The 16,060-nt window shown below is 46.5% G+C and overlaps 1 protein-coding gene across 1 annotated transcript in view; it reads left to right on the top strand.

The window, feature by feature from the left end:
• The first annotated feature begins 892 nt into the window (after nucleotides 1–892).
• LOC135242607 (Wilms tumor protein homolog) overlaps nucleotides 893–16,060 on the top strand; it is a 24,861-nt gene continuing 9,693 nt past the window's right edge. Inside the window, exons 1-3 of the mRNA XM_064313758.1 lie at nucleotides 893–2,977; nucleotides 8,497–8,619; nucleotides 10,887–10,989. Coding sequence (XP_064169828.1) covers nucleotides 2,578–2,977; nucleotides 8,497–8,619; nucleotides 10,887–10,989 — 626 coding nt within the window. The 5' untranslated portion in view covers nucleotides 893–2,577. The remainder of the gene's footprint in view (nucleotides 2,978–8,496; nucleotides 8,620–10,886; nucleotides 10,990–16,060) is intronic.

Here is a 16,060-nt window from a genome sequence, read left to right as displayed (position 1 = left end):
TTTTTATTGAGAACCAGCAAATTACCTTTTTTTCTTTTTATACACATTGGCCAGGTAGGCATTCGTTCATGACGGAATTAATACAGGCCGATTTAAAAGCAAACACGGTTTGTGGTAAAACTTTAATTACACAGAGCCTTCCTGATTTACCCATAAGCAATGATTAATTGCATTGGCCGTGAATGGCGGTTAATTTGTTTTTTCACTAAACCCTTAGCCTAATGCTAATAATGCTGTTACGAATAATAATAATAATAATCATCATCATATAATAATAATAATAATAAACGACAATAATAAGCGGCGATAATATAAAAAATACTAGGCACACCTAGAACACATTCAAAGTCAATTGCGGAATATAGGGGATTTTACGGGCTATCTTTATATTAATCCACGTTATTTAAAAATATCAAGTAATTTGGTCATTAAAAATAAAAATTCCCCTAGTGCCGGTATCATGAATCTGGTCTTGTCCTTTAATTATAGCCTACAGTACCAAAGTCCCGTGATACTGTCGTTAATATTGCGTGTCATGTAGGTTTTCCAATTCTCTTGTAGTCTATTGATAATACAGCAAATATATAAGATACAGCAATAATAGTGATTAAAATACGAAAGTACAATAGTAATGCCAATAATAACGTATTATTATTATTATTATTATTATTATTATTAAAAACGACTAATCTTAGTTATGTTTCCATTAGAATTAGACACGATACTTGCGTTTACTACGTTCCTTGAATAACTAGCCTACTAAATTTCTGTCATTTTAGCAGTTGGCTATTTTAAAACAGTTGCATTGACCTGAATATAAGGAATTGTAATTTAAGCTTAAATGCTTGCCTTTAGTTCAAACTGAAATAATAATAATAATAATAATAATAGATTACCTTTCTGGATTATACTGGTCAGAATTTGGCAGAACGTTTTCGTAGTAGCCTAGCAGGCAAACGATATATATTTTCCGAATTTTATACAATGCCTACAATTCATTATGCAATTTTCACCAGGTTTTTTTTTTGTTTCCTTGAACTTTATTGTGCCGTTTCCCCCTGAGAAAGGCGCGCACGGACGGTGTGAAGACAATGACTGCACGTGCGAAAGCGCCAGGTACTAAGGACATTTTAATGGGAATCTGAAATAGAAAAATAACCCTCTAAAACTCTCTTCAGTTATCTTGAAAATGAGTTGTGTTCAGAAGTCAACAAATTAAATTTTCTTATTAATAATTATTCGTAGAATGAAAGGTAGAAGCATGCAGTAACCGTTAGCACCGCGCACAATCATACAATTCAAGTTGAAAAGATGTTTCAGATCAACGCAGATCACATTTTTCATATTTTAATAGATATTAAATGACAGTATTTGGAAGGCATGTCTTCCTCCCATAGGTCATTACGCCTTCGTTAAAATAGTACATTTTCTAAAAAGAATACGAATATTCAGTTTCAGTTTTGACTGCTGATTGAACGCTGGGCACAGCAGCATCACGGTATCACTGAAGTCTGCGAATCAGAAATAAATCAAGGCATAGAAAATAATAATGAATAAACAAAACAAAAAAGCGAGCAAGCTAGCACCAGCCAAGCACAAAACAGCTTCAAACCAAGAGACACCATAGCAGCGGAAAAGGAAAAAGAATAAATGTTTTGAATGCCTAAGTAATCCAGTCTTCCCAAGGCCATAATAGCGTTATGCAATATACTTACAATTCAGATTCACACGTCATTGCCTTCTTTAAAAGAAGGGTTTTGTTGTGCTTGGAGTAAATTAAAGGGTACAAAAGCTGGGGCTGATTTATGAGTGTCCCCCCAACAGACACACGCACACACACACACACACACACATGCGCAGGCTCTCGCACACACTCGCTGTGACAGCAGACAGAGGTGTGGGGAAAGGGCCGGTCCTGAGTGGTGAGGAGGGACTCGTGCTCCTCGCTCATTGGCCCGCGGCTCCTCCTCCGGCTCTCCGCCGGGCAGTATTTGAGCTTTCGGGACTCCAAAGAAAACAGACACTGCAGCCGAAGGGAGTTCGAGCACAGGACCTCCCGCTCGCTCGCTCGCTCGCTCGCTCGCTCCCAGCACCCGCAGAAGCGAGACCCTCCTGAAACCGGGACCTGGACCTGGACCTGGACCCCAAACCCGGACCGGGGCCTTGGAAAAACCCCCACCCCGCCCCGCCCCCCCCCCAACCCCACACGCGGTCACCCCCGCTCTCCGCCCGGTGGACTATCCGATCGGACGACGCCGCCGCTGGCCCTGCTTTCGTTTTTTTTTCCGTAGCGTTTTCTTTCGTTCCTTCTTCTCGCGGGTTAAAGCGAAAAAAAGACAAGCCCTGCCTTTTCCTTTTCCCCCCCGCCCCGCAATGCGGCTCTGGCGGACCTGACTTCCTTAGCCGAGCCTCGAGCAGCGGCGGCCGCCACCGGAGAGACGCTCTCGGAGGCCTTTTTCGCCGTTTCCGGCTCGCTTCTCGACGACCGCGCCTTCGCCTTCGTTGGGACAAAAAAACTAATTAAAAGCGCGCAGGAGGCTCCCCCCCCCCCACGGGGCGCCCGATTCTTCAGGACGGATGGGATCGGACGCGCGGGACCTGAACGCCCTGCTGCCGGCGGTGCCCGCCCTCCCCGGCGGCGGCGGCGGTGGCGGGAGCTGCGCCCTGCCCGTCGGCAGCGCCCCCCAGTGGGGGCCGCCGGTGCTGGACTACCCGCCCTACGGCTCGCTCCCCTCGCACTCCTTCATCAAGCAGGAGCCCGGCTGGGGCGGCGCCGACCCCCACGAGGACCCGCACTGCGGCCTCAGCGCCTTCACCGTGCACTTCTCCGGCCAGTTCACCGGCACGGGGGCCTGCCGCTACGGCGCCTTCGGGGCCCCCCCTCCCAGCCAGCCCCCGCCCAACCAGGCCCGCATGTTCGCCAACGGACCCTACCTGCCCACCTGCATGGAGAACCAGCCAGCCTCTAGGAGCCAGGGTAAGAGGAGACCACTGCACTATACTTTATTACAGCCCTATACCACTGCACTATACTTTATTACAGCCCCATATCACTGCACTATACTTTATTACAGCCCGATATCACTGCACTATACTGTATTACAGCCCTATACCACTGCACTATACTTTATTACAGCCCCATATCACTGCACTGCACTGTATTACAGCCCTATGCTACTGCAATATACTGTAATACAGCCCTATGCCACTGCACTGTACTGTATTACAGCCCTATACCACTGCACTATACTTTATTACAGCCCCATGTCACTGCACTGCACTGTATTACAGCCCTATACCACTGCACTATACTTTATTACAGCCCCATATCACTGCACTGTACTGTATTACATCTCTATACCACTGCAATATACTGTAATACAGCCCTATATCACTGCAATATACTGTAATACAGCCCTATATCACTGCAATATACTGTAATACAGCCCTATATCACTGCAATATACTGTAATACAGCCCAATACCACTGCACTATACTGTATTACAGCCCTAGAACACTCAAAATACAGATGTGTTACAAACAACACATAACATGTCATGTTTTTACCGCGCCTCCATGTCTTGTTAAGGACAACACGTTTTGTGTTACTTTCTATGCAGTCTGTGTTTAAAAGTGTCCCTTCGTAACACATAATTTGTATATTGTCAACACGAAAGTACTAACTTTGACTCAAAATGCGTTGAAAGTAACGAAAAAGTAGTAACACAAAAAGTGCGGTGGACATCAGCGCAGCCTTTCTGAGAGTGTTGCGCTATACTGGTGCTGTAGCCCTGGTCTGTAGCCCTGGTCTGTAGGCCTGGTCTGTAGCCCTGGTCTGTAGGCCTGGCCTGTAACCCTGGTCTGTAGGCCTGGTCTGTAGCCCTGGTCTGTAGCCCTGGTCTGTAGGCCTGGTGCTGTAGCCCTGGTCTGTAGGCCTGGCCTGTAGGCCTGGTGCTGTAGCCCTGGTCTGTAGGCCTGGCCTGTAGGCCTGGTGCTGTAGCCCTGGTCTGTAGCTACACTGGGACAGGGGCTTTTAGAAGTGCTCCAGGTACCAGCACGTTACCATGGGGTGCACTGTACCCCTCTGTGGGGTTTCTCAGAGAGAGAGACGTTTCGTACAGGCACTACTGCGGTGTCCCGGTCACCTGAGCTGAAGAGTCCAGGGGCCGGATAGTAAAAGTCCATGTCCACGTGTTTCTTCCACCCGTTAACTCAGCCAGCCTGATTTCACTGATTGGCTGAAGAACTGTGCTGATTAATAAGTCCAGGTGACTGGAACAAAATAGTTGGGAGGACTTTTTCTTTCTAAACCTGGATTTTCCACCGCGGCTTCTCACATGTATGGTAATACAGTGCTTGCAAATGTGTGTGTGTGTGTGTGTGTGTGTGTGTGTGTGTCCTTTATCCTGACAATACTTTGTAGCGTGGTCTAAAATTGTGTTCCTGAGGGACATATTTACCAGGAATGTGTTTTAGAAACATTAAATGAATAAAGAATTCAGTTTTATTTTGTATAGACTTCAGTGAAATAGAGACAGTGAAACTTAACCTATTTAGACTGAAATTTTGGTGTCATGAAGTCTGCAATTACTACAAATCCAAAGTTTATTTTATTAATGTGCACGTTATGGACATCACAGCAATACTTTGATATGTGATTATAATAATAATTGCCAAATTTCCTTTGTGGGAAATGGGAGAACATTAATTTTAAGGTATGATACATCATGACATGTTCAAATGAGTTAAGGTCATTTTCTTTTTGTATAGTTAATAAATGATAGATAAAGTGGAAAACCTTGAACGACCCTAAAATCCTAAAATGGAAAGCTTAAACAACTGTACTGTGACCTCATCGGCTTGTTTTATTCAGTAGTTCTTGAATGCGTGTACAGTATACATATAATTATTTTTAAATTTTGACACGACGCAAATGACATATTATGCTGGTATGCATACTTGTTATGGAGGAATCTGTTGAGATTTCTTTTTTTACTTTTTAAACATCACTGCAGCAAATATAATTAATAACCTGCCATTAAAACGTCTTCTCAGCAAAGTGACAGAGCAGCCTACATATTTCCAATTTTATTCTGGCCATGACATGAAATGTTGTTTGTATTTCTGAATAACAGATTCAGATATTAATTTTAAAAAAATATCTGCAGCAGTTTATAATATAAAACTGAGAAACTAAAATAAATGTGAAACGTGATGTAGTAAGTACAGATAAATATCCACAGAATCAGTGCTGCATTTATTTTCAGTATTTATTACAAACTGTTGGACTTTTTAAAAAAGTAGTTAAACTGTGTATTTGATTGTACGCAATTTAAATTATTTTGTCAAAACATCTCATTCAGAGTGTAATACACTCATATTCAAGACATTAAAAAAATTAATTCAAAGTGTTATTTAAATTGTGTGAGAACGCATGCCTAGAATAACTTAAATCGCTTCGTGCAAACTCACGCTGCTGGTTTGGATGATTCAGTTCATTTTGACTGATTACCCCAGGGAAGCTGGTGGTGTAAATTGGGGTAATAATAACATGACTGTTTGGTTATTCATAGTGGTGAACTAAGCATTTAGGGGTAGAACGGTCACAAACCACAGTCCTGTTTTTATTTATATGTTTTTGCTGGGCTTTATGTTATATATTTTACCAGGTTGAATCAGCTTAGCGTTGAATCAGCATTTTTACCCCTATTGGACTGAAACTTTATTAAGATTAAGTGTGTTAGTTAGATTTCACACTTTACTGAGCAACTGCCTCCTCATTTCAGTTCGCTCATGAATACCATAAAACAGATTTTCTTAGCGGTTTTTGCCGTTAAATGTTTATTATCGGCGAGGCTATTGTATTTATCATTTTTAATGTTCTACTTGTTTTGGGTGTGGAACCGTGGCTGATCATTGCCTTTTGTTGAATGGTCTAAACGACGTGGGGATGTATGAGCGCTTGTAAGAGCGCTGTCGCTCGACTTGTGGCGCATTTCGTGCCCGAGTGCGTTTCGGTCGGGCGGTCAAAGCTGGGGTTGGAAAAATGGTTCGGGGAAAACCACCAGGGCGTGGGAACAATGTTACCTTGGACGGTGATTGCGTTTTGGCACGGTTTCGTAAGAATCAAACGTCCCAAACCTATCGGCCCGTTGCCTTTCCGTTACATCTCGTGCTTCCCCAACTCGGCCAGACCCCGTCCAGTATCAATGGGGGACGGAGGGGGGGGGGCGGGGGGGGCTGTACTGCCATGACAGACAAGCACAACCCCCCCCCCCCCCCCAACCACCCACCCCCCAATTACCTTCAGCACATTTTACCCAATCCCTTGCTCCCTGATAGGAGCTTCATTAAAGAGATCTGGCTCCCAGCCCCAGCCTTCTTATCGCATTCCTTCGCTGCTGGACGGAATGCGGCGGAAGGCGGGGCCGAACCGCGGTCCCGCCGGCGCGGCGCGGCGCGGCGAAGGTCACGTCGGGTCCGCGGCTGGCCGGGGCGAAAGGCTGCGCGCGCGTGAGTGTGTGGAAGGGGAGGGGTGAGGGGAACCGTTTGAGACGGAACGAAGAGGCTCGCTTCGTGAGTTATTGACCTGATAAGGCATCCGGGGTCTTTCGGAGTTATGGAGTGGCTTCGCATCCGAGCGCATGAATCGTATAACACTTCAAATATTTCTGTTTTTTTATTTTTTATTATTTTTTAAAACTCTCATGAGATTTAAAATAACGTTTTACGCCTGCCCCGTTGACTGAAAAAACACAGAATGAATCCCTGAACTGGAGAGGCAGTCGCAGGGGATATAATAGATGTAAATCAAAAACTGAGGATCTAATTCCTTTTCATTGTTTTCATTTAATGTTCTACACAATTAGGATTGGCATTTTTGCTTTCAGAAATATTCGGTAACATTTCAGCTAAATGTAGCCAAAGTAGCAGTTTATAATGAATTCAGTTTTAAAAAATTCACTATGAAAAACGGACTTTTCAAAAACGGGTTGCATCGTTATCGTCGCTGGTTTTGCAAGTTTAGATTTCCACTTTCTTCTTTAAGCATAAAGCACCCCTCACTTGTGGTTCGAGTGAATTTATATTCAGCAAACATTTACTCCACTCACAGTTAATGGGGGACATTTAAAAACATATAATCTGAAAAATGTATCAGAGATAATCTCATGACCTCATGAATTACTGTCACTCCATATTAATGCTGAAATAAGAGCCATTTAAAATGAAATGCAGTCATTTAAATAATCAAATTCTTTTTCATTTTTGAAAATTCTGACAAGGTGGTTTCTTTGTAAGATACAATAATTATCAACAAAGTAAAATATATGTGATGTCATAACAGTAACAACGGCCTGACAGTCGTTACAACAGATTAAAGTTTGGTGACTTGCATATGTTTTATATTTTGGCAAATGATGAATAGGTTCAGTGATTGGCTAATTCATTTAATTGGCAAATTAATTTAAGGGTAAATGAATAAGTTATTCCTTTGTGGGAAGTCCTCTGCTTATTGTGTTCACACCCTGCCCTGTCTTGTCCCGTCCCGTCCCGTTCCGCATCAGCCGAAATTTGCGCGCCGCCAGCCCCCGAACCCGGCTCCTCTCCCGCGGATAAAGCACTGCCCCTCCCCTAGTGAGAAACGGGGTCGCGCTACGAAGACTAAGGCGGGACGGGGACGTGCTGGGAACGCGGGGGGGCGGCGGTTAACGGGGGCGGGGTTGTGGCCGGGTGATTTACGGTGATTTACCTGGGCAGGGTCGGGGGGAGAGAGGCATGACTCACCCCGGGACGGGCGTCCCGCCGGCTGTATGCTTTACCCCCTCGCACCTCTCAGCGGGGGGGGGGGGGGGGGGTCAGGTGGGCTGACGGGGATGGAGCTGCTGACTCTGACACCCTCCCCCCCCCCCCCAAAAAAAACAAAAAACTAAGAGACACCAGGCTACAATACGGCTCGCATATTTTCAACGAACACAGGCTCAGCTATTTGTCACCTTTCTTTTAGAAAATTTGCATCAAGCATAAACAGATTCACTAACCCTTTTGAAGAACAATGATTCTTCGTGAGGTCATTTTATCCGTGATATTAGATTTTATGTAATGTAAACCTTTTAAGAATGGACTCGTTAGATTATTCCAGTGTCTGTATGACCTCAGTAATAGAATAAGCATGCTTTGCTCGACTGAAATATGTATGTGCCTGCATGATAGGTGTCATCATGTAATGAGCTTGTGTGTACAGTTGCACAAATATAGTTGCAAGATGCTATTTTGTCATTTTAACATTTATCATTTTTGCCTTTCTGAGTTTTTTGTGTATAATTCCAGGAGTTTAGTATCTATGCTGCTGATTCTGGATAGGAAATGCAGTTAAAATTCTGAAATAATTGTATTACTACTACATCTAGCACTACTATGGATGTTACAACAGTACTACTACTACTAATAATAATAATAATATTAATAATGAATTTGTGTGGCTCTCTGTCCCCCAGGTTACAGCGCAATGGCATTTGATAGTGCTCCAAACTATGGCCACACCCCCAGCCACCACTCCACCCAGTTCCCCAACCACACCTTCAAGCACGAGGACCCCCTCCCTCAGCAAAGCAACATGGGTAATGGCCATTACATTCCTCTCCTGTGTGTGTGTGTGTGAGGGAGAGAGAGCGAGTGTGTGTGTGTGTGTGTGTGTGTGTTCCTGTGTGTGTGTGTGAAAGAGTGAGAGAGAGCATGTGTGAGAGAGAGAGAGAGAGAAAGAGCAAGGTAGTTTGCGTACGCGCATGAGTGAGGGAGTGAGAGTGTATATGTGTGTGAGAGAGAGCAAGTGCGTACGTGTGTGTGTGATCTTTCGTACGTGAGAAAGATCGGTGTGTGTGAATGCCTGCCTGTGTGTGTATATGTGTCAATATGTGTGTGCGTGCATGCCTTTGTGTATTTATGTCCGAGTGCATGTGTGCGTGTGTGTACACACGTGTGCGTGTGTGCGCGCGCGCTACGTGAGCGCGTGTGCGAGAGCGCGTGTGCGAAATCTCCTGCGTTTTTCACCAGAGGGAAATGCGCTCCGCTGCAGAGTCACGCCGAGGTTGCGCTGAGTGTTCCTGAGTCGAAGACCGATGAATAACTATCGCCTTTTTCAAAAAAAAAAAAAAACGTTTCGCCCGTTTCTCCCCCCCCCCTGGGGTCAGCGTGTTAAACGTCAGCCAGCAGCCGCGCGCATTTGCTCTTCGATTCGCCGCGGTAAAATGACGCCTCAGCTCCTGGAAAACGGTAACTGGAGGAAACAGTGGTACGAGAGTCTTTCGGAATGTTTTAGAATCGCCAAGGGAACCGTTCCCCCCCCCCGATATTCGCGGGCGGCGATGCTTCTTCGTTCGCGCTTTAAAAACACCGGAGCTGGGGCGAGCTGTCCTTCAGCGGCTTCAGAGAAGGGCCTGTTGTTTTCCTGACCGCTGCGTACATTACATTACAGGCATTTAGCAGACGCTCTTATCCAGAGCGACTTACACAACTTTTTACATAGCATTTTTACATTGTATCCATTTATACAGCTGGATATATATACTGAAGCAATTCCGGTTAAGTACCTTGCTCAAGGGTACAACGGCAGTGTCCTTACCCGGGAATCAAACCTGCGACCTTTCGGTTACAAGCCCAGTTCCTTACCCACTGTGCTACACGCTCACGCTCCCTCCGCTCCTCCGAGATCTCCCTCCTTTAACTTTAACTCCTGATTGTTGTCTTTCTCAGCGGTTGTGAGTCGGTCGGTCGAGCTGGCTGCATGGACTCTCGGGCCGTAAAGCGACGTGCTCAGGCTCTGATCCGGCCGAACGGGCTGCCGCTCTCAGTTCGTCTGGTCTTTTTTCGTGCGCTCCGGTGTGGTTCGCCACCGACGACGCCTCACGTTAAATTCTGGAGCTCGGCTCAGGGGTAAAACTACATTTGCTTCGCAAATTAAAAAATACGAAAACTTTTTATTAAAAAAAATAGAAAAAAAAGAAACAAAAACTCCTGGTCGCATTTCGACCGGTGATACTGAAGAGTGTGTCTCCAAGGGACTGTTTAATTCCACTGCCCAGAATCCGTTAATGAATCCACAGGTTTTGCACCGTTGACATCCAGGGGGCAGGGAGTTCCGGTCCTGGTGGAGGGCCGGTGTGTTTGCGTGTTTTTGTTTCCGCCAGTTATTATGGCTAAACGAGCTAACTGGTTGTATTCACCAACACTGGTTCGCATGCGGATTAGGTCCTAGTGAAATGTTTCATACAGGAACACAATAACAATCTGTTATCCATGCAGTTCTCAAGAAATATAGCTAATGTCAGATGGTGTAAATGTTTGAGCTAATTAAGCAATTAAGGCCAAAAGTTGGAATGAAACCAGAAACTGATACAGCCTTTATTGCCCAGTTCTAGACTACTGCTTAGTTTCTGTTGTGCTGGCGTCTGGCTGAATTACCAAGGGTTCCACGGACAGTGTCTGTGGGGTTTTTGTGGTTTCCTTTCAATCAGCTGCCAATCAAGGCCTTGGGAGCAAGGGTTGCAGATTCGTAAGCCAATCAAAAGACTTAAATTAACCGCCAGTGCCGACAACACCCAAAAGCAGCAGTCACTGCGTCCCTCCAGGACTGGAGTTAAACCAGCAGTCACTGCGTCCCTCCAGGGCTGGAGTTAAACCAGCAGACACTGCGTCTCTCCAGGACTGGAGTTAAACCAGCAGTCACTGCGTCCCTCCAGGACTGGAGTTAAACCCGCAGACACTGCGTCCCTCCAGTCTGACACCTGTACTCTGTTGTGACCCTGCCCACACAGCGTTTTCAGATGAGCGGACAGCGTCGAGAAAAACGTGTCTCTGACTAACCGGCCAATTTTTTGCGGTTTCACAGGGGAGCAGCAGTACCCCGTCCCCCCTCCGGTGTACGGCTGCCACACCCCGTCGGACAGCTGTGCGGGCGGTCAGACGCTGCTCCTGAGGAACCCCTACAACAGGTACCCACCCCCCCCCACCCCCTTTCACCCCCACCCTCACTTTACCGCAGGGCTGCCCAACCCTGTTCCTGGAGGTCTAGCGTCCTGTACAGGTTTTCACTCCAACCCTAACAAATCCACACCTCATTCAACAGCTGGAGATCTTATTGATTTGCTAATTACTAGAATCGGGCCAAATTAATGTTGAAATGAAAACCAACAGGATGGAATGTCTCCAGGAAAACCTGTGTAGGATGGTAGATCTTCAGGAACAGGATGGGGAAGCCCTGCTCTAGCTTGTTGAATGAGGTGTGGCTTTGTTAGGGTTGGAGTGAAAACCTGTGCAGGATGGTAGATCTTCAGGCACAGGATTGGGCAGCCCTGCTGTCCTGCCTCCCAGCCGTGTGCTTCCAGCTTTCTCTAAAGCCGGAGAGGGCTGGAGGCCCGGGGTTGCACACCGCTATAGGTTCTAACCCCTTAACCTTAAAAAATCTGTTTTCTAAAAACCTCTTTACAAGTTCACTCCTGTATCAGACCGCTGTAAAGCATTTCTACTGAGGGTACACATGGAGCCCCTTCATCTCTTGATTTAAAAAAAAAAAAAAAAGGTCAGAGTCAGATCCGTTTCTAGTTGACATGAAATCCTGAAATGGATTGGCCCCATTTGTGCACCCCTGCCCTAAATAAATGTTAGATTACTGTGAAGTAATTCTGGTAGATTACTGTAAAGTAATACTGGTAGAGTACTGTGAAGATTACTGGTAAAGTACTGTGAAGAAATACTGGTAGAGTACTGTGAAGATTACTGGTAAAGTACTGTGAAGAAATACTGGTAGAGTACTGTGAAGGAAATCTGGTAGAGTACTGTGAAGAAATACTGGTAGAGTACTGTGAAGAAATACTGGTAGAGTACTGTGAAGAAATACTGGTAGAGTACTGTGAAGGAAATCTGGTAGAGTACTGTGAAGAAATACTGGTAGAGTACTGTGAAGATTACTGGTAAAGTACTGTGAAGAAATACTGGTAGAGTACTGTGAAGGAAATCTGGTAGAGTACTGTGAAGAAATACTGGTAGAGTACTGTGAAGATTACTGGTAAAGTACTGTGAAGAAATACTGGTAGAGTACTGTGAAGGAAATCTGGTAGAGTACTGTGAAGAAATACTGGTAGAGTACTGTGAAGAAATACTGGTAGAGTACTGTGAAGGAAATCTGGTAGAGTACTGTGAAGAAATACTGGTAGAGTACTGTGAAGATTACTGGTAAAGTACTGTGAAGAAATACTGGTAGAGTACTGTGAAGGAAATCTGGTAGAGTACTGTGAAGAAATACTGGTAGAGTACTGTGAAGATTACTGGTAAAGTACTGTGAAGGAAATCTGGTAGAGTACTGTGAAGAAATACTGGTAGAGTACTGTGAAGAAATACTGGTAGAGTACTGTGAAGATTACCTTAGAGTACTGTGAAGAAATACTGGTAGAGTACTGTGAAGATTACTGGTAGAGTACTGTGAAGAAATACTGGTAGAGTAGTGTGAAGATTACCTTAGAGTACTGTGAAGAAATACTGGTAGAGTACTGTGAAGATTACTGGTAAGAGTACTGTGAAGAAATATTGGTAGAGTACTGTGAAGTAATACTGGTAGAGTACTGTGAAGATTACTGGTAGAGTACTGTGAAGATTACTGGTAGAGTACTGTGAAGATTACTGGTAGAGTACTGTGAAGATTACTGGTAGAGTACTGTGAAGAAATACTGGTAGAGTACTGTGAAGAAATACTGGTAGAGTACTGTGAAGATTACTGGTAGAGTACTGTGAAGATTACCTTAGAGTACTGTGAAGAAATACTGGTAGAGTACTGTGAAGATTACTGGTAGAGTACTGTGAAGAAATACTGGTAGAGTACTGTGAAGATTACTGGTAGAGTACTGTGAAGAATACTGGTAGAGTACTGTGAAGATTACTGGTAGAGTACTGTGAAGAAATACTGGTAGATTACTGTGAATATTACTGGTAGAGTACTGTGAAGATTACCTTAGAGTACTGTGAAGAAATACTGGTAGAGTACTGTGAAGATTACTGGTAGAGTACTGTGAAGAAATACTGGTAGAGTACTGTGAAGATTACTGGTAGAGTACTGTGAAGAAATACTGGTAGAGTACTGTGAAGATTACTGGTAGAGTACTGTGAAGATTACTGGTAGATTACTGCCCCTTATTTACTTGTTTGAGTCACAAATGTCACTTGGCTTTCTTTTTTTAAGTGTGACTAAAATGTTAAAAATCGGAGACCGGCACAGTATTTTCGACATTGCGGCGCTCTTGTTGTTGCTGTGGGCTACCGACCAGCAGCAGCAGCACCCCCGTTCCCGTGCCCGCTGGCAAGAGGTCGCTCGTTTCTCGCCCTCACCCCGTCCCGGCGGGCGGTGGTGGGCCAATGGCCGCCCACAACACCGTCGTTAATTTAGGGCAGGGGGGGGGGAGTTCAAACGAGCGAGTTCACAAAAGGGAGAGCCGCGAGACGAACCCGGGCTGGTAGGAACGAGATAAAGAAAGACCCTCGGGTTTCGCCGCCTCACGGCAACCCTCTTGCACCGGACCTCGCAGACGGTGCGAACGTTCCCGGGAGAGGAGCGTCAACGCTATTTCTGAGCCGAAGAGGGGGCGCGTTCGCTCAACACCGCGCCCCTGGCTGGAACGAAAACAGGGGCGTACAAATTGCTCCCCCCCCCCCCCAGGATCGAGTTGGGGAACCACTGCCGTAGATTACTGTGAAGTGATGCCGGTGGATTACCGTGAAACCTCGAGTTTAAACCCCTAGAGCACGGAGCTGAATTACAACGGGAGCAGCTAATCTTCATTTGGCAGATTTGTGATAGCTGTTCCAGTTGTAATGCGGTTCTGTGGGCCTGGTATTCAAACCCAGCTGAACCTGGGGCGTAAACTCCAGCTACGCACGTGGCAGCTGACCCTTGAAATCAGACAGGGGAGGGAGGGACTCGCTAAATGAAGACGGCAAAGCTAAAGCTGTAAGAAGACAGTTCGCGGCATGTGACCGCACAGTCCTTTGCTCTGGAGTTCACTTCCTGTAAGAGTGAACTGCTCTGAGTGTGAGTGCAGGAAGGCCCGGGGATGCTGAACTCCGGCCCCCAAGGGCCAGCAGTGCTGCCGGTTCTCATTCTTCCCCTCCAATCAGGGAATGATTTAGACCTGAGACGCTAGGTGAGTTAAATCTCTGGCCAATCAGATCGGTCGATTCATGTAGAAAAGCATACCGGTGGTACCACTGGCCTGGGGGGCCATATTTGAGTGTCCCCCCCCCCTACAGGGTGTCTGTCTCCAGGGTGCTCTCGAACGACACTGACATCGCCGCGGAAGGCCAGTTTGCTCAGCGAAGAGAATAACGACGTGGCCTGTTAAAGGAAGCTTCCTGAGAAAAGTCACGCTGCCACAGAGAGGGTGGGGGGGGGCGGTCAGCGAGAGAGGAAGGAAGGAGGCTGCGTGGGACCCCCGCGCCCGAACTCGTTTGCGCCCGTAGCAAAATACCGATCCCTATCGGCGGATAGAACTGAGGCTCACTCCCACACGCCTTTGTGTGTTTCCATAACAGAACACAAAAAAAAAAACATTTCGCAAAAACAGAAAAAAAACAAGTAGGCGATGTTTTCTCCTTCTTCTTCTTCTTCTTCTTCTTCTTCTTCTTCTTCTTCTTCTTCTTCTTCTTCCTCTTCTTATTATTATTTTTATTGTTATTATTACTATTATTATGTAGGTTGGATTGGTTTAAAGTTTTACTTCACCCTTTTCAGGGCCAGCAGAGTCTGTTTTGGTTGAAAAAACAATCATGGTCAAAAAACATCATGGATCATGTCCATAGTCACCCTCATTACTACCTACTGCAAGGCCTAAAAATTTTTTACACAGAATGAAGGCAGCATCATCTCTTTGTATATTAACACTTATTCTTCAATAGCTTATGCGCATGCTTTGCAGTACAGAGATGTCCACTCTTATGATACCAATGCTTCCATTACACAAGGAATATTCGATGGGCCGATCAGGGGCCAAATGGGCCCCAACAGAGAAGCGCTCTTGGCCCTTTGATCATTAAAAAAACAAAAACATCATTAATCAGTTAAATCAAAATATTTTAACTGCCCAGATTTTCATTAGTACTATTAGCACAGCCCCCACTGACGACAGAATAATAGCCCGCTGATATAATAATTAGCATAGCCATTCATAATAAACGGCCTGAGCGCGCTCCGTGCGGTTTGGAGTGTAGGCGCTGTGAACTGAGCGCGCTCCGTGCGGTCGGAGTGTAGGCGCTGTGAACTGAGCGCGCTCCGTGCGGTCGGAGTGTAGGCGCTGTGAACTGAGCGCGCTCCGTGCGGTCGGAGTGTAGGCGCTGTGAACTGAGCGCGCTCCGTGCGGTCGGAGTGTAGGCCCCGGAGAGCAGGCGCTGTGAACTGAGCGCGCTCCGTGCGGTCAGAGTGTAGGCGCTGTGAACTATGCGAGCTCCGTGCGGTTTGGAGTGTAGGCCCTGGAGAGCAGGCGCTGCGAACTGAGCGCGCTCCGTGCGGTTTGGAGTTTAGGCTCCGGAGAGCAGGCGCTGTGAACTGAGCGCGCTCCGTGCGCCGAGCCCCGTGCCCCAGAGGTCGAGCTCCACAGCGGCGGCTCTCAGCAGGCCTGGATAAACCACGCGCGATCCACCGCCTGCTTTCCTTCTCCGAAATCCGCCCCCCCCCCCCCCCCCCCCCGCAGAGCCGCTCGGGGGAGTACGGGGGGGAGCAGCCCCGGGAACCCTCAAACGAGAACCCTGGTACCGCCAGTGCTGCCTCCCTCCCTCCCTCGCTCGCTCCCTCCCTCCCTCCCTCTGCTCCCGCCTCAGTCTCAAACGGGTTCCTCAATAAACTGTGAACGGCACACGCGTATTTTAAGCTATTTACGGGGCGACATAGCTCAGGAGGTAAGAGCGGTTGTCTAGGCGGTCGGAGGGTTGCCGGTTCGATCCCCCGCCCTGGAGCGTGTCGAAGTGTCCCTGAGCAAGGCACCTAACCCCTAATTGCTCCCAACGAGCTGATTGGTACCTTGC

Source organism: Anguilla rostrata, chromosome 16 (assembly GCF_018555375.3).
Source record: "Anguilla rostrata isolate EN2019 chromosome 16, ASM1855537v3, whole genome shotgun sequence".
NCBI lineage: Eukaryota > Metazoa > Chordata > Actinopteri > Anguilliformes > Anguillidae > Anguilla > Anguilla rostrata.
Note: the sequence above shows the minus strand (reverse complement) of the source record. Positions and strands in the feature narration are given on the sequence as shown.